Raw genomic sequence first — 19,395 nt, 5'->3', positions numbered from 1 at the left:
TTCCCTTCGCATCAATAGAAAGTATAAATGGTAATAATAACAAGATTAGAAATATGATACACAATGATACTTTTCATATATATACTAAATATTTTAATATGACTAATATCGTATTATTATTAATATATTTACTTTCTAATTTCTAATTTATTATACCTTGAGTTCAAGCATATTTTATAATATTCTTTTTCGAATCCATTATCATTAGTCTTAACATCAGGTTAATCAATGTTTGCGTTTATAAAGTTTTGATAGAATAATTGTAAGTAAATTTGTCTTTTTTTTGCAGTTATTACCGGATTTTTTTTGTGATGATTTTTTATCTTTATTTTTATTATCATCATTATTTTTATTCACTTTTATTGATTTTCTCGAAATATCACTTTTTGAACATTCCGATTCAATAATTGTTCCCTCCCCAATGTTAAATATATTAAATTTATTTAGGTTTTCAATTGACTTCCTATTTCCTTCAATACCTTTTGTTTCTCCGCAATCTTCATTATTATCATATGCCTTAGCTGCAAAATTTATAATTGAATCATAAGAATTTATCAAATCGAGAAAATAATATGATTTTTTTGGTGATTTACTAATTTTAAAATTTAATAAGTCTGATTGGATGGGTACAATATTTCCTGCGCTTGAATCACATAAAACCTGCAAAGAAATAAGATATTTGTTACCATTATGTGTATATACTATGATTTTTAATTGTCTTTTAACATAAATAGTTTATACATTAAATATGACAATAGTGTAAAGGTTATTCAAAATAACAACCATATACACACAAAAAATTAATAACTTACATTTTTAGTATGTTCCAAAGAATAAACAAAAATCGAAAAAAATATAATTTTTTTTAAAATATTGAATTCCTTCATTTTTAATTTGGTTTTTTATTAAATAAATATCGGTTATATGTAAAATTTGAAGGTTATTATATAACTGATATTATTACCAATATAATTATATTTACTATTTGTTGCTCTAAATGTGACGAACATATGAATATATATAAGGAACCCATATAGTTAATCTATCTTATTATTTTGTGCATTATTTATAGAATTTATTTAACTATAATCAATATTATAAAATATATTATATTCATAAAAATTACTTATGGATATAAATATTTTTTATTTATCTTTTATTAAATTTTTCAAATAATGAAAACACTTTTGTAAAAAGTACAATATTTTTGTAATTATCGAAAAATATATTATAATAAATTAATTCAATAAAATTTATTTATACGATTTCTTATATAAATGTTTAACTTAATTTATAGTTTAAATACCAATCTATAATAGTTTTTTAAAATTTTCTAAACATCAATTTTTTTCTATATTGACAAACTAAACAGCCAGTCAACATTGTTAATAACAAATTTTGATTACATATATAATATTATAAATTAAAAAATATAAACAACTCTAGAAAGGAGCCCGATATTTCATTAATTCCAGTTATATAACTATTCTCTAAATTTTAATGTTGTTTAATAAAATAGAGTAATATATTTTATACAAAATTTTGTCAAACTTTCTTTTTCAGATGTAGGGATGTACTCATTTTAATTATTTCATAATATAAAATATATTATTTTTTTAAAATGCACCCAAAATCAAACATCACATACCATTAAATCATAAAAAATAAAACATATAGAGTGTATTGAAAGATATACCAATATGTTTTTATCTCAAATCGAAAAATGAAACATACTTAGTTCTATTAACTTTTATTTCCATCATATCCATCTAGCATATGTTAGGAAATTTTTTGTATTTAAACAATGTAATGTTTTGACTTTTATAAATAATAATTAAAGGCAAAGAAATATTATAATACAGTATAATAGATAATTTATTTTATGTTTTGTTATAAAATAAGAAACAAACTCTTGACATGTATCATATATACACAAAAGTTCTTTATATTAATAGACAAATTTACTATTTAGTATTCTTTAAATTTATACATTTTTTAAATTCAACTTCAAATATAAGTTAATTAAATTTATCATATAAATAATTGTTTTTTCTTCTATAAACAAAAAATTAAAAAAATCAACAAAAAAATTAATTAATAAATGGCACACAATCTTCCTCCATAAGTTCGTACATATTTAATAATAATATTTTTTTCCACGAAGTTTATAAATTTTTTAGTTTTTTTTTTGAATAAGTGAATTTATAATTATGTGTATCGGTCTGTTCCCTCCAATTGAATTTATAACATTTTTCATGTTTTTTTTCTCTTCAATTTTGTTTTCCGCCAAATGATAAATAGTAGAATAAAAATAGTAAAAGTATATAATTAACTGGTTTTTTACGCATATACAAAATATATGTAATACATATTTTTTAGTTTTATTTTTTTTAATTTCCTTTCTATTTACCTATACATAACTGCTAAAACGACGGGTATTGCAATAACTACAACTGAATATACAATTAATTTCTATTTTTTAAATATATTTCCTGAAAATTATATTTCAGATATGTATCTTTGTACATTACTTCCAAAATTAACTTGCTCACTTCTTTGCTCATATGCTATATTGATAGAACTGTTTAATGAGTTTTGATGAATTGGTGATCATTGTAGAATTCCATTTGTTCATATCGAAACTTCAATTTGTTTTTCATTAAATAAAATATATAAATTATTAATTTTACTAGCAAAACCATTAAATATAAAATAATCATTAAGCCAGTTAATATTAGTTCATTTAAACGATGGTAAAATCCGTAGGGGTTTCATAAAAATATAAAATTTTCGTACCTATTATTTCTATAAAATTTATTGTTGCATTATTTTTATCAGAATCTGAATTTTGATGTAGTTATTTTTGTAAAATACAATTCCCTAAAGAATATTGTTTTTTTTGTACATCTTTTGGTGTAAGTTTTTGCTGATGTTTCACAATTTTAGGATGTAATTTAATGCATCATATAGTATTGAAATCAAATATTTGATCAGACTCTTTCCCAAACTGTTTATTCCAATTTTTTGTGGTAAGATCTCCAAAAGGAATATCTGAATAATTCATTGCATATTCTAATAGTCAGCTTATGCTGTCTTTTTTTTTGGGGGGGGGTAAATAACAGAATTTCTAAAACCATCATATATATTTTTTAAGTACTTTAATAAATAACATTCTTTGACATTTTTATAAATACTTTTAAACTTCTTGTGGCATTGGTCGGAATTTTTTTCCGATTTCGCTGCTGCTCAGATTTTTATTGTACTAATTAATTATATTACATATACAATTAAGCTATGCAATTCACACATATATCAAACATTAACTTTCCTATAAACTTGTTTACTATCTATAATGTTCCAATATTGAAAATTTCATGTATAATTCTTTAAATGCCTTTCATAAAATTCTTCCAGATTTTCATTTTTTAACTTAAATAATTTATCACTTAACTACACATAAAAATATCAATATCCTAGTTATTATCATTTTATATTCCATTTGAATTATTAGAAAATATACCCAATTTTTGTTATAAATATTCCACAAAAGTGTTAATTATTTCATAATTATTTTTACAGTCGCAATGTTTATCATTTTCATAAGGACATTTATATTCGAATAAACCGGAATTATTAAATTTGCTCTCGACAATTTCATTTTTTAAATATTCATCAACATCGAGAAATAATTTACACTAAGAAAACATTTTTTTTAATTTAAATAAAAATAAATACTAATAAAAATGTTGTCGAATATAATTTATAGCCTTAATTATAATTATGAACACGTTTTAATATAGCTAGTCATGTTTAATCTAATATGTAAAAGGTCTTATATATTATTAACAATATAACCACAAATTGTTGTAATAGCTAAAAATATAAATAAATATTGTTCTGCGTATATCAATTTATTTTAATTAAATCCCTCGAATAAAATATTAATACTATAATCATATTTAAATTATAAGAATCAATCAATATATGTGATATGATTTCTAAAACACTTGTACTATTCTAATATTTTTAATACTAATGTTTATCGTCCTGTTTGGAGTTAAATGTTTAAAATTAATATAGAAATTAAAAAATTAGAGATATACACATATTTTTCCTTTTAACAAGATATTATATACATTTAATTTTATATTCCTATTATAATATCATTATTAGATTTCCATAGATGAATAAATATGATCAAACTTTTAAAATATAAACAATTCAATCAAAATAAAACAGATGTTTGAATCCTAAAAATAATTTATTCAACAAAATTTTCCTCTATGTAAATGAAATGATAATCTTTTTATTATATTATTATTACGGAAAACAACAAATTTAGACCAAGTTTGCATAATCTTATAACGATATTATTATTATTTGAAAGCATACAAAAATATTTTGAACATTAAATATAATAATTATTATATAAAAATAAGAAAAATATATGAACAAATTATTATTTATAAACAAGAAAAAACAATAAAACATTGCTTTATTTTTAAACAAATTATATATAAATATGTATATATACCATATAAAAATCAAAATTATGAATAAATATATTTTAATTTAAAAAAATTAATAAAAGGAAAATAAATAACATTATAAAAATTAATTTATTATTATTTTATACACCATTTTCTATATAAAACAACCCATGATTCAACGATAGAATCAGGTAAGGGGCCACATATACAGGTTTACATTATCCATATACATATGCACATTTGCATGGATATCATTTCCAAGTTATTCCACAAACATACTTATATCAATCAATTTTTTATCCACATGATTAGGCATTTTATCTAACATTGTATTATTTCATTTACATTTACAATATTAATATGTTTCATTTTTTTATTTCATACACAAATTTCAAAAGCCTACATCTGGAGTCACTTAAAAATATAATAAATATTCTCATTTCTGAATGGCGACTTCAAAAAAAGAATCAATTATTAGTGATATATTTCTTCACATATTAATAATGATAATAATTATGTAATTCTGCATGATATTATATTTTTTTGTGAATTTAAAAAGTATAACTTTCGAGATGAATATGACTTTCTCTTTTCTTTCCAAATGTAATATCGAATTTAAAACTTAATGGATATTGTAGATGCTTAGCTACTTTTCTTTTAATAACTAACCCCGAAACACGAATAGTTGAATTATATGTAATTATGTGCAAACATCTATACACTTCTCTAAGTGCACTACTTAATATAAATCGATTTTTTTTTAAAAATATATCTTTTAATTCATTAGCAAATCTGTTCATTACACTTCCAAAATCTGATTCTTTGTAATTTAATTCACGATTTAATCTATAATTGAATATATTTAATTCATATAATTTTATCATCGTTATCAATTTATATTGTCTTATTGCTGAAGCTAATATAAATTTATTTTGCGGATTAAATATCATTCGTTGAACAGGTCTAGAACCGTTATTTATGGATACATGCCAATCTGTTATAATAAAAGAATACCCTTCTTTTGAAATTGTATTATCAAAATCATTTCGATTTTCTTCTGCTAAAATTTGATTAATATCATATAAATGTTGTGTATAATCTTCATCTGGTTCATTTAAACCTGCAGATATTCGAACTTTATGTGAGGAATTATTTAGACCTGGTTCACTACAATATACAAAAGTAGCTAACAAAGTGGTTGGCAATAAAAATTTAAACATTTTTAAAATAAACAAACTGAATTATATTTAATTTAATATGCATATTATAAAAGTTTTAAATTCACCAAAAGTATTTATTTTAGAAAAAAAAATAAAATATTTTATTCACAATATTAGATTAACCAGCGTTGTTATTATTGAAATATATGTACATCATATGTTTTAAATATTATTAACAAACATATAATAAAATTAATTATGAATATTTTAGATTTACTATATGATTTTTTTTTAATTAGTATGGTACATCCCATGTTATATTTATTTAAATACAACGAAAAAATATTAATGCGCAGTATAAATATATGCGCAATAAAACAAAACAATGTATCTATTATATATACTATACACCATTAAATAAATAATTATAAATTTGTAGCCATCGTTTTTGACTTAAAGTAGCTAATAAACATGCTCGAAATTAAAAAATACAAATGTAAAATATTATTAAAAATGATACGATAAAAAATAAGTAGGTAATGAATATACCATAATTAAATTTAAAATGAATTATTATATATTATACAAAACACATCGATTCAATAAAAAATTTATTACTCTGAATAATTCACTATTATATATAAATACCTAAAATATATTTATAAATTAAGTAATAAATTAATTATAAAAAAAAAACTGTATAATGATAATTTATACTTATATAAATTATATTAATACTAGGTTATTTTCTAATAAAAAATATATATTCAAACAAACAACCCAATATATTGTAGAATATTAATTGTTCTTTAAAAAATGATTGGCATAAATATACATATAGATTTATTTGTATTTTTTTTAAATGGCTAAAATGATGTATTATTAATACTATTTCATTTTATTTATATATCTACAATCAAAGACACACAGTTTAATGCAACTTCTATTTAAAGTTTAATATTATTATTTACAATCATCAAATAAATTATACTTAAAATTATTTAATAAATTAATATTTATATTTTGTTTTATTATTTTATGTATCACTTTTTTAGCGATCAGTTATGTGATATATTTTTTTGGAGGTTTATACTATTTAACATGTGTATATATATATGTACTTTTTTCTTGGTGTTTGCTTTATGATATGAATACATACCTTCGGTTTTATAACATTTTTAATAATATTATAAAATTTTTTTTGAATTTTATTGACAGAAAATCATTATTATAAAAAATCCATTTATTAATAAATAAAGACAAATAAAAGACATTGCAATACATTAAAGGGTTTTAAACCAATCACCCTTTAAAAATAAAAAAAAATTAGATAGTCATATATAAATATCCATATATTTATACATGCCTATATAATGAAAATAATTATATTATAAGGATTATGGAAGTTCATTTCGAAATTTATTTAGAAACATAAACATAGTGAATCCTACATTTAATAACATTAACAATGATCCAAAAATAAGTGTTGTTGCAATTAATTTATCATGAGAAATGTCAATTGTTAATTTGATTATATTTTTTCCATTATCACTTTTCTTATTTGATTCCTTAACTTTTTTTGAATGTTTTTTTTTTTTGCATTCTGTTTCTTCTAAAATCCGATAAAACTGTCTATTTGATAAACCATTTGTACTCTCTACTTTATTCAGCGATTTATTAATTCCATTCTAAAATAAAAAAATGACAATATATGTATATATATATGGGTGCATAAATCGTTCACAAAATAGTTTAATATATAAGCATATTTCTATTTATATCGTCAACTACAATTGTTGAGTGATCATGTTTGTGGAAAGTAAACAAAATTGGCTTCAATAGGTGCGTATAACATAAAAAAATAATATTACAAAAAATATTTAAAAAAATATATATTTAATTATTTACCTCATTATTATAATATAAGCATATCCATATTAAAAAGATAAATAAAAAAATTTTTAACAAATTAGGATTTCCCATTTTTTCTTTTATATATTTAATTATAGTTCAAACAATTGGTTAATTAGCAATGTAAACTAATGTGTTACAACATATATAGGTTCTTATAAATATATATATATCAATAACCTAGTATTAATCTTATAATAATACTTTGATATATCGAATATATATTTTAAGCCAATAAAATATATATATTAAAAACATAAAAAAATATCCAAAAAGTTTAATATTAACAATTTATAATATATATATCTTAGTCATTATAAATTCGTTATATAGATGCACATATAAGATGATTTGACAATACTCTCATATTTAAAAAATGCGTTTACTCGAGGTGTGAACTAACTTTTAAAAAAAACTAATAAATGTATTATTATATCCAAGCATTATGAAATTCTATAATTAGTGTGAAAAAACATATTTAATTCGAAATAGCAATAACATAGTAGTGGTATTATTTTCAAACAATTATATATATCATGTAAAATATATGAACTGATCATATATTTTTGTGCATAATTAAAAAATAAAATATCCCAAAGTTACTACTTAAAATTATTTCATCAAAAGATATGAGATATTTCAATAAAAATAATAATAGCATTCATAAAATATATCTATACGATACGCTATAATTCATGCTAATTGGGAAGCATATATTGCATGATAGATGCATTCAAATGAAATATAATATAGATGCACAAATGATGACCCTCAATTTTCTCTTATTTACATTAAAATTGGGCTTAAATAATAAAAATATTAGAAAATCACAATTTAATATATATTATTTAATAAATCCGCTAAAGATAATGTGCAAAAAAAAAAAAATAGCACCATTATAGGAATTACACTTATCAATAATATTTAAAAAGAAAAAAAACATAAGATATAATTTGATTATGAAGTTATTAAATAATAACCTGTAGTATTATTTATAAAAATATATTAATAAAAATTAATTTAAATAATATTAAATTATGTTACTAATAAATATATAAAAAAATAATATTCAAACCAGTATTATACAAATGTACCTCTAATTAAAAAGTTAGAAACTTATTACTCTATATTCGGGTCACGCTATGAAAAGAAACAAAATAAGTAGAATTACTATTACTACAAAAAATTGATTTAAATTATTTTTATGACATATAAAATAATAATTTAATTTCCCATTTTTTATAATTATAGTTAATGAATTTATTTCAAAATAGTTAGTTTTCTTTTAAATAGGCCATATTAAAACTTATTTATGTTTATGTAGAACTTTCTTATCCTATCATTAATATATATATTTTATTCTTATAATAAAACAAATTTATTTATATCATAATTTAATTATTTCTCTATTTTATTATCTTTATGTATACACATTAATTTGATACCCTAAAATCAATGTACGAAGTCCCTTTTAAATAAATGTAAATAATCCATGAAAATATAGACAATCAAAATACTTTTATTATTTATTTCATTTCCTTACTATTCTTATATATTTATTTACCTCGAAATTTACAATGTTAAAACTTTTTATTTACATCTAATTATGAGATTAATGTATTATATATATTACTAGGGCACATTTTATAAACATACACTTTTTTTTTCCTTTTTCACCTTTTATATAAAAATAATATTTTAAAATTTCTAAGGCCTCGTTATAAAATTGAGAACATGCAAATAAACATATCGTGCTCAAACGAATTAATTGCATATTCAGAAGAATGGAGAAAAATAAAATAAATAAATATATATATATATTTCCGATAACCCTAAGAATAATACTAATATATTAATTACACACAAACAAATATTTATATTATATAATTCATGAAACTTCCATAAATATTTTCGAACTTTTGCATCCCCATATATTTCATTTTTTTTGTCGAAAATGTTAAAAAAAAAAAATGGGTTATAAAATTTGGACATAATATAGCAATTATAATATATATTCATAATTTATTGAGAGATATTTATATTACACATATAATGATATACACCTTATTTACAATTTCGTATAAAAAGGCATAACTTATATAATAATCTTTTAAATATTTTTTTTCTTATTAGCAAACAATTAAATAAAAAAAAAATATAGAGTAAATTAATTTACCATATATATTCATTTATTCGTCAATTTATAAAAAAATACATACTATGATAATGCACATCCCTTTTTAATTTTAACAAATAGATATTTATAGTAAACTAATTAATATCTCTAGAGTGATAAGTTCACTATTATTCTTTTTTTTTCTTTTTATTGTATATCTTTATTTGTTGTGCATAATCATATAAATATTTGCCATATATAATTTCTTGAAAATAATATAATATAAATATACCAAAAAATATTATAGCAAAAAACAAGGAAAAATGTATTATTTTATAAATATATACAATAAAAGTATATATAATCTAAATTAATTTTAAGTAATATTGCATACATTATACTTTCACCATTTCACATAATTCACATGTTTATTATATATTAAATCATGCATACTATTTATGTATTGTTCATATATATTTTTTATTAAACATAAATTATATATTTTTCTCTCTGTATATTCTTATTAACTTTATTTTACCAAGTTATTCATAAATTGCCGAATTTATTTTATACACAAAATATACTATTGTTATTAAAACACACATAATAATACATTTTTTTAGTTCAAACAAAAATTGCTATATAAATAATTAAACATAAAAAAAAACTAATAAAATTTTATATAAATACATATGTGTATATAAAAAATAAAAATTATGAAAAAAAAAAATATTCATATATATATATATATGAAATAAAAGTAAATCACATAACGTGAAATGTAACAAAAAAAATTTAAATAAGTTCTACTCATTACTCTCAAAGAATATATCAGAAAATGCCATAAATATTGGAAGATGATTAATTGGTTTGTTTTATCATCAATATTCTATATAGTAATACTATTTTTGAGAAATGCTTATTGTTTCTATATAGAGGAAAATATAAATGAATTAAAAAAGGTTATTGACAATGATTTATTATATAGCGAGTTAAATAGATTACAAGATATGCTATTATATACAATAGAGCATGATGTGTTAAAACTACCAATAAAAAAAGATAATATAAAATATGAATATATTAGTGATAATTTTAAAGAAATATTAATTCAAGACAAAACTTCAAATAAAAATGAATCTTATCTTGTACTAAATCATAATGCCACTGTAGAAGATGTAATAAATTATGAACATATTTTAAAAGAACAAGTGGCTTTAGAATACGACCCTTCGATATCAGATAAAATTAAAAATAAAATATTAATTGTGAGAACTCTAAAAATTGTTAAGTTTATGTTGGTACCAATTTATGAGTATAAAAAAAATAAAGACATAAAACAAGCCTTATACAAATTAAATAATTTTTTTATTTATGATCATAAAAAAAGTAAAAATCATGATTATTCCACTTCTAAATTAAAAAATGTAATTCGTGAAAATATGCTATATTCATCAAAATTTCTCAAAGTCAAAAATCAAATACCCCAAAATACCGATATCAATGAATATAATAATGACTACAAAGAAATATTATTTTCTTATGAACCTGATATTGAATATATGAAAAACCAAGATGCTATATCTAATTATTATGACATAGGCATATATAATCATATCGGAGCCCATTATATAGGTGCGCTATACATTTTCTGCATTCCCCATTTTGTCATTTCTACCATTTCTGTCATTTTCGCCCCTTTTCGTTTTGCAGCGCTTGGTCATTTTATCACCCTCAAAATGGCATTCAAACATTTCAAAAAATACTTTGTAAATGGAGATCTACGGTTTTATACATGGGGAATGATATTGCAATTCACACCTGACGATCGGTTTAAGGCTTTAGATTTAATATGTGATGATTCATACCCCCCAAAAAATAAGATTAATAAAAAAAATACTATTGTAAAAAGCAGAATCGCATCATCTTCCCAAGATTGTTCAGTATTAGAATTTCTTATACATCAATATAATACATATCAAATTGAATTATTTAAAAAGGCTAGCATTCTAAATTTGAATATGCAAATATTTTTAGATACAGATTCTTTAAAACAAATATTTTTTAGCTTTATGTGTAAAAAGAGTAATGAATGTAATATATACAAAGGTCCACAATTTAAACAGGAAAACAGTAAAAAATATGATTTTATAGATAATAATCAGAAATTTAGTGACTATTTCATAGAAAAAATTGAGAAAAACAATCCATATAGTGTATATACTAATTATTATTATTTTACAAAATATTATAATGAGTTTAATCAAGATCAAGTTATTTATGCACATATTTTAAATTTAATTGGAATTTTAAGTAAAACAAAATTTTATATTTTATTCCATTTTTATACACATTCTAAAAACAGTTTGTATATACATAACTATCCTTTGTTTTCAAATATTTTCTAATTTAAAAACATTTATTTTTTTTTTAGCTGGCAATTCTAGCGCATTTGTTAGCTCCTTATATCTACCAGGATACTATAATGGTAAACAAAAATTGCTTAACATAAAATAAAATGTCCAATTTTATTACAAAAAAATCTATATATTCAAACAAACATCATATTTTACACACCTTTACAACCTTTATAGCAATCCAACTTGCTTATATCGAAAGCCGAGAAATAGCGGAACTTTATAATAATTTAGTAAAATGTAAACCAAACAAATACACTTTTCAAGGAAATAAATTATGAATCTTTGCCTTTAAAATTTTATTTTAGCTTTTCATTAAAACATATTTATTATGATTCATTACTTTCTATAGGTTACAAAGTTTGCTATTCTAGAAAATCAACCACTTTAAAAAATAAAATAAAAAATATATTTGCTATTAAAAATTATGATAACTCTCAGTGTAGTATATGTGAAGGGGCACTATTCTACATAAATAGTAATATATAACTGATCATAAAAAAATAGAAAAAATAAAAAATTGACAATAGATACTTTCTTTACTTTTACTCCAAACATTTTCAATTTTTTCATCATATTAATTATTTATTAATTTTTATTCACTTAACAGATCGAACTCAAGATGGAATTCCTATGTTACAAAAATATTACAATTATATAACACACGTTTTGAATGTAAATGTTTTAAGGAACTTAACAGATAAAATGCACATTTACGAAAGTTATGATAATTTTTTAATGCACGATTTAAATTGGTTTACTTTTCTATTCTTATTTAGAATGACAACATATCAGGGTAAATTAATAAAATATTTTTTTCTTTAAATAATTAACAAATGCCAATCCAAAAGAGAGGCACACTTCTTCATCCCTTTTCTTCATATTCATTACACATCTATGTTTCATAATCTCCATTCCATTTTCAGACATACATAATAACACAATATCAAATGCTATGTTTCTAAATCTATATAATGAAACTAAACCCAAACTAAATATGATAACATTCCATTGGTACCCATCATATTTAAAGAAATTTATTATTCATTATGTTCGAAAAAATAAAGCTGCATCTTTGTTAAATGGTAAATTTTAAAAATGACAAAATAATTTTTTTTTTTTTTTTGCATTTCTTATATTCATCGGATTAATATTCACTCTTTTATCCATTTACAGAATTAGAAAGTAAAGTAAAAAAAGAAACAATCGAAAAAATGAAAAATAGCATACGATTCGTTATGCACATTAATTCAATATTACAATTAGACTTTTTTTATTATCTAAATGAAAAGCCTTTGAAAAATAGTCATCCATATGGATTAACAATGCTAATTGAAAATAAATTTAAAGATTGGTTTATGAATTACCTAACAGGGTTTACTATGGTTAATTATGATGATAATAAAGGACGTTATAATTTACCTGGAAAACGTGAAAGGAGGGAATTTTTAGCATCAAAATTAAAAATGTGGACTTTATTTGTGAAAAAAATTATAACTGATGCATATGTTCAAAACTTTAATCAAAAACATGTTATAAATTTATATAAATATCATGACATATTCAATATAAATAACAAAATTATGGTAATGAGGGATTCCTATGAACTTTATATCAAAAAGTTTGATAAAGTATTTTTCTCTGGGGATGTTTTGATATACAACAAATTCTTTTCATCTACTCCAAAAATACAAATATTAAAAGATAGAACATTTTATTATTTTCATGGTTTATTGGGGAATCAACTTAACTATTATAAGTTTGGTATACTATATGCATATACTATAAACAAAAAACTTCTAAAAGAAATAGTAGAAGAATTACATAGTATTTATATTATGAATAAAAATATTTTCACCGAAGTATCTTTTATGCAAACTGTTCGATTATTATTCAAAAAAATTCAACACAGTTTTTTTTCTCATCGCCGAAACGATGCTGTGGTAAGTTAATTTTCACAGAACATATCTCCTCATACTTTTGCTCCTTTTTCATTTATTCAATTTTTTTTTGCTCCTTTTCCAGAGTATGAACAACATCTTCTTTTTCAACGTTCGAAACAACTACTCAAAATTATCAAAAGAAGAAAGATATCAAGAAATTCACGAATCATTGGCATCGCGATTTTTCGAGAAAACATTGTTTTCAATATTTCACATCATGTTTGTTATTAAAATAAGTAAACATGTAGATAAACTCGACACAATATATGGAAAAGCAAATATGTTACGAATGATTGTACATGAAGAACCGCATTTAAGATTTGAATATTTATATAACAATAGTATGATAGATAGTCTATTAAATGTCTTTTTTCCTTTATATATAAAAAAACCAACAGTACAATTAAAATATGGTAAAACATTTATTTTAGCTAACATGTTTAAACTAACATCAGAACTTTTTGCTATTTATAATTTAAATAATTTAAGCATGTTATGTGAATATCAAGCTATAACAGGCCCTAATTATTATTCCTTCAAAAAACTAAATGATTTTATTGATAGAAAATTTGTACCTATAATTTTATTTGGGTATTATAAAAAACTAACTAATGAAATTGCTAATCCGGGTCAAAACATATTTACAGCATTTAAGGGACGGGCACTAGATAATGGGGCAATTATGCTTACACTTCTTTATAAATCTATATATATGTCTGGTAATTTATTATATAGAAATGGATATTTTTTCCCAAATCATTTACCAGAAGAATTACAAAAACAAACGGATTGGATACCAATTGATAAACCAGAAAATAAACCAAGTGCATTCTATTTCGATTTTCAAGCTTTATTTGCCACTGTTCATGGGGTTTCTTTAAAATCTTTTATATATACATTAAGTGTATATTATTGCTTCTTTGATTATAGTATATTTTTATTCAGATTAACAACGCGTATATTTGATCGATTCATAACAGTTATAGATACATATGTAAATGCATATGTTAGATCATTGTTCAATAAATGCTCAATTGATGTTTTTTTAAAAGCTTTATCAAAAATTTATGAAGAATCTAAAAAAGAAGGCTATTATAGAGAAATTATAGAATCCAGAATTTATTCTAAGGAATATTGTAATAATGATACAGATTGTGAATTTTCACAAGCAAATACACAAATAATTGAACCTATTGATATTTCAGGGGCACAATATGGAATATCGTTTTTTTATAAAGATAGCAATATACAGTTTGACGATTTAGATGAAAATGAACTATTCTTAAATGATAAAAATATTATAAATTATGAAAATTATTTAAATTTTAATCAAAATAATATTGATTTTACTAATACATTTAATATATATAACACAAATGAACATAAACCTGATGAATGATTTTCAAACACTTTAAAAATTTATATTTATATTTCCGATATTATTTTAAAATTGTCCAAAATATTTGTTTCTGTAGATGAAAAATAATTCAATAGGCATTTAACGTTTTTTTTTTTTCAAAGTTATTCATCTCTTTTTCCCATATTTTATCCATCATATATTTTATTTAATATATTCACACTTTCAATTCAATTCAATTCTCATAAATCGTTGTAACATATTATAAATGGAATAAGAGTATGAATATCAAAAATTAAAGAGCGAATTATTTCCTTTATTCTTGCCTTCTAGACATCCAATTTTTTTCATCTTATTATTTATAGACTTTATTTTTCATGAAATTTATATTTTTTTAATTTATATGCTTATTTGGATAATTATTTTCAATTTTATTTATATTTTTTTGTATTTTTTTACATCATAATGACCAGCACCCACCTTTATGTTCTGATATATACTATCTATATATTTCAATAAATTTATTTTTCTTTTTATATTTCCACCATACAATAATATCGAAAATCAATGCATTTATGATATACAAACACTTTGACAATTATAAAAAAACCGGCTTAAATATTAATCATAGTTATATGCATATTTTGAGTTTTAATTTTTTAGGATTAAACTTCAAAAGTAAGATATAGTGAATTATATATTCACGAATAAAAATCAGTATGAAAAAGGAATAAAAATTATACTAAAATAAGTGGGAAATAGATAAAAAAATAAATACTTTGGCATTTATGTAAAAAAATGATAAATAAATAAATAAATAAACATTTTTGTATGTATATAAAAAGCAATAGTCAATTTCGGCATATTTTTAAGAAAATAGAAACAAAAATACTACACAAATTTAATATTGGCACATTTTGTTTCCCATATAAATAAATTTTTAATTATATTTCATACATGATGGTTTGCATCATGAAATTTAACCCTTCCATTTGGAGGGTCTTTTTATTTATTTTATTTAAAATTAATTTAGTGTTCAAAACTCAAAATTACAAAATCATCATTCTCATTATATAGATACAAAATTTTTGATTCTTATCGGATATTTGAATTTAAAGATTTTTCACAATTTTCTTTAATTCTACAAGTGTTGTTACTATTTTTATTACAACTCTCTGCTGTTGTTGAAGTCGAACAAGATTGAATGGGTTCTATATTATTTGCAGATTCAAAATATTCATCAGATCCAGAATCGCCTTCATCATTATTATGACCGAAAGCAGAAATGGTATCATAATATTCTGACCCGTTACTTCCATTGTCAGATTCATATGAGTTTTCTTTTCCAACAAGTATAGGTTGTAATTCAGAATCAGAACCATCATTGCCATTATCTAAACTTATAAAATCAGATATATTAATATCAAGATTCTCTATATTATCAGGGTTTGCATCTACATTAGACAATAGATCCCTCGATCTTAAAGTTCCAAAAGAATAGTTTCCCATCTCATTTTGAGTAAAAGCAATATCATTAAATGATGTCCCATTAATAGTTGCATCATTAAACATAAATCTACCCCAATTTATATTACTCATAGGTTCACGATTTAAATCAACTTCATCAAATGCATCGTTACCAATTGTTACATCATTCAATATTTCTATATCATCATCATCATTATCCATATTATTATTTGATGGTGTGGTATTTAAAGAAAAAGCACTTGGTGGGGTATTTCCAAAAGTGAATTCTTCAGTTGATGGGCGTCTCAAAGTCATATTGTTTCTATAATTTGTTTCATGATCTATAGAGGGCTGTGAATTTATATTATTAGATATATTTAAATCATCATTATCAAATTCAATAGGGTCATCTAAAGAAATCATACCATCACCCCTGTATGACATATAATTAGGTCTTGAATATGTAAATTCGAAATTTCCAAATTCATAATCATAACCATCATCATCATCGTCATATCCATAACTAACATTTCCATAATTTATAGTATTATAATTATTTTGATTAATTCTTGAACTTTCCCTTCCAATAGCATACTCCCTATCATTATAGAAAAATATATCATCATCATAATAATTTTCAGAAATATTAAAAGATATATTATTGTTTGAATTATTCGGAATAGTAAAACTAGCAAATCTATAAATATCATTAATAGGAATACGATTTGTATTTAAGTTTCGTCTTGCTTCCATTATTTCATATTCATGTTCATAATCATAATCATAATCGTCGGAATCAACAGAATTAGCTATACTTCCATTCCCTTCTATTAACTGTTTATCAGCAAATACTGCATTATTATAATCATCATATTGATTTCTTGATAATGTTAAAGAACTTATTGGTGTGAATTCTATAGTTCTATTTTCTGGTGAATATGTATATTCAAAACGTTCTGTTTCATGATCATAAGAATAGTCGCCATCCAAAATACGAATTAATTCTGAGAACCCATTATCACGATTATCACTTTTTTGATTAATAGGTGTATTCGTTATAGAACCCCGTAAATTATTTTCACTTGATTGAACGTATAGAGAAGATGATGCACCTCCTTCTAATAAACGTATATACTCTGTTTCTGAACTAGATAATAATTCTGTTGTGTCGTCTTCTGCATGTCTATTATAATTATATTCATTACCAGGTATATACTCATATCCATTTCTTGACATATTTTCAGATTCACTTTCATCCTCTCTATTATTTACAAAAGTAGATGCATCAGAGGGTTCTGATTCATTACCGTTTTGAATTTCAGAAGTATTATTCAAACTTGTTTCATTTTCAAGGTTTTGATTAATTCCTAACATATTACTTTCAGGTAAACTGATTACATTATTTTGATCCCAATCCAAATGAAAAAACACACTCATATTATTATCCAAGATGTGATTTGTTAAACCTCTACTTTGCTGCCTCAGCAGTTGCTGTTTCAAAAGGAAAAATGTAAATCGAAAAATATAAAGCGAAAAGTGTAAATCGAAAATAGAATCACCAATTACTACTTACATTTGCAACTAGCCTAGTTACAATTGAAATGATTAAAAGGACGTTATGTCGACGGTTAATTCTAGGGGTTGCCTCTCCTGTTGTGGCATCCTCAGAAGTTCTATTCTCATAAATTTGATCATTTGTATCCGTTCCAATAGTACGTAGTTCATTTCCACTAAATACTGTTGAATCATCTAAAGATTCATTTAAAGTATTGTTTATTTCATCTATGAAATGAAAATGAAGTTATAAATATAAAATAAAGCAAATATAACAATATGCGTATATGGATATATAAAGTTTTTTTGCCAACTATTTATATCACATAATTAAAATTTTGAGTGCTATTCAATCATATATTACCATATCCATTTTCACGTGCATCCATCTTTCTAATATGATGCTTTATTATATTTATTTTTTTTCTATTATATTTATTTTTTTTTTCTATATTTTGTCTATAGATAATTAATTATATTTATTATCAAAAAAAAACTAAAAAAATTAATATCTACATTTGCCTATATATATAAATATATGTTATTATATATATTTTTTTTGTTATTCCAATATAATTTGTATAAATATATTTAATTAAGATAGAGAGTAGAAACATTAAGAATAAAAAATATATATAATATCCTAAATTATTTATATGAATTATTATGTTTTTTTTATTTATTCAATTATTTTTGTATTGTATTTTGTTTTCGCTCTCACTAATTTAGTTGCTGCATTAATTTTTCAAAAACGATGTTCTAATACATCAATTTAATTTTTTTAATTTTTTTGATATTATTATAATAAAATTGATATTTTCTTTTATCTTTTTTAATCTAATTAATATAAACAATAGTTACCAAAATTATTTTTTTAAATTAAAAAAATTGTTTAAAAAAAAATAATACTTATTCTATATAAACCACAAAATAAGTACATTCTAGTTTTTTTATTCTAAACCATTTACTATATATAGCTA

At 21.6% G+C, this 19,395-nt stretch overlaps 5 protein-coding genes and 1 pseudogene across 5 annotated transcripts, besides 1 other annotated feature; 1 reads left to right on the top strand and 5 right to left on the bottom strand.

The window, feature by feature from the left end:
* Nucleotides 1–225: 225 nt before the first annotated feature.
* PBANKA_0836600 (fam-b protein) lies at nucleotides 226–887 on the bottom strand (the record flags this gene model as incomplete). Its single annotated transcript, XM_034564555.1, has 2 exons — nucleotides 226–660; nucleotides 813–887. The coding sequence occupies 2 exons, from the start codon at nucleotides 885–887 to the stop codon at nucleotides 226–228; spliced, it is 510 nt and encodes a 169-aa protein (XP_034421340.1).
* A 1,278-nt stretch (nucleotides 888–2,165) lies between these two features.
* PBANKA_0836550 lies at nucleotides 2,166–2,775 on the bottom strand (annotated as a pseudogene).
* Nucleotides 2,166–2,775: a sequence feature (BIR protein, pseudogene;~PIR protein, pseudogene).
* Nucleotides 2,776–5,041: 2,266 nt separating this feature from the next.
* PBANKA_0836500 (conserved rodent malaria protein, unknown function) lies at nucleotides 5,042–5,710 on the bottom strand (the record flags this gene model as incomplete). The annotated part of the gene is made up of 1 exon (XM_034564554.1): nucleotides 5,042–5,710. One exon carries the CDS (start codon nucleotides 5,708–5,710, stop codon nucleotides 5,042–5,044), a length of 669 nt encoding a protein of 222 aa, XP_034421339.1.
* Nucleotides 5,711–7,047: 1,337 nt separating this feature from the next.
* PBANKA_0836400 (Plasmodium exported protein, unknown function) lies at nucleotides 7,048–7,633 on the bottom strand (the record flags this gene model as incomplete). Its single annotated transcript, XM_034564553.1, has 2 exons — nucleotides 7,048–7,338; nucleotides 7,559–7,633. The coding sequence occupies 2 exons, from the start codon at nucleotides 7,631–7,633 to the stop codon at nucleotides 7,048–7,050; spliced, it is 366 nt and encodes a 121-aa protein (XP_034421338.1).
* A 2,901-nt stretch (nucleotides 7,634–10,534) lies between these two features.
* PBANKA_0836300 (cytoadherence linked asexual protein 9) lies at nucleotides 10,535–15,436 on the top strand (the record flags this gene model as incomplete). Its single annotated transcript, XM_034564551.1, has 9 exons — nucleotides 10,535–11,312; nucleotides 11,391–11,990; nucleotides 12,112–12,165; nucleotides 12,272–12,334; nucleotides 12,447–12,572; nucleotides 12,705–12,890; nucleotides 13,021–13,179; nucleotides 13,271–14,037; nucleotides 14,120–15,436. The coding sequence occupies 9 exons, from the start codon at nucleotides 10,535–10,537 to the stop codon at nucleotides 15,434–15,436; spliced, it is 4,050 nt and encodes a 1,349-aa protein (XP_034421337.1).
* A 1,053-nt stretch (nucleotides 15,437–16,489) lies between these two features.
* Nucleotides 16,490–18,804, bottom strand: PBANKA_0836200 (conserved Plasmodium protein, unknown function; the record flags this gene model as incomplete). Its single annotated transcript, XM_034564550.1, has 3 exons — nucleotides 16,490–18,352; nucleotides 18,435–18,643; nucleotides 18,780–18,804. 3 exons carry the CDS (start codon nucleotides 18,802–18,804, stop codon nucleotides 16,490–16,492), a joined length of 2,097 nt encoding a protein of 698 aa, XP_034421336.1.
* Between the last annotated feature and the right edge of the window lie 591 nt (nucleotides 18,805–19,395).

This window comes from Plasmodium berghei, assembly GCF_900002375.2.
Source record: "Plasmodium berghei ANKA genome assembly, chromosome: 8".
Lineage (NCBI taxonomy): Eukaryota > Apicomplexa > Aconoidasida > Haemosporida > Plasmodiidae > Plasmodium > Plasmodium berghei.
This window is presented reverse-complemented; position numbering and strand designations above follow the sequence as displayed.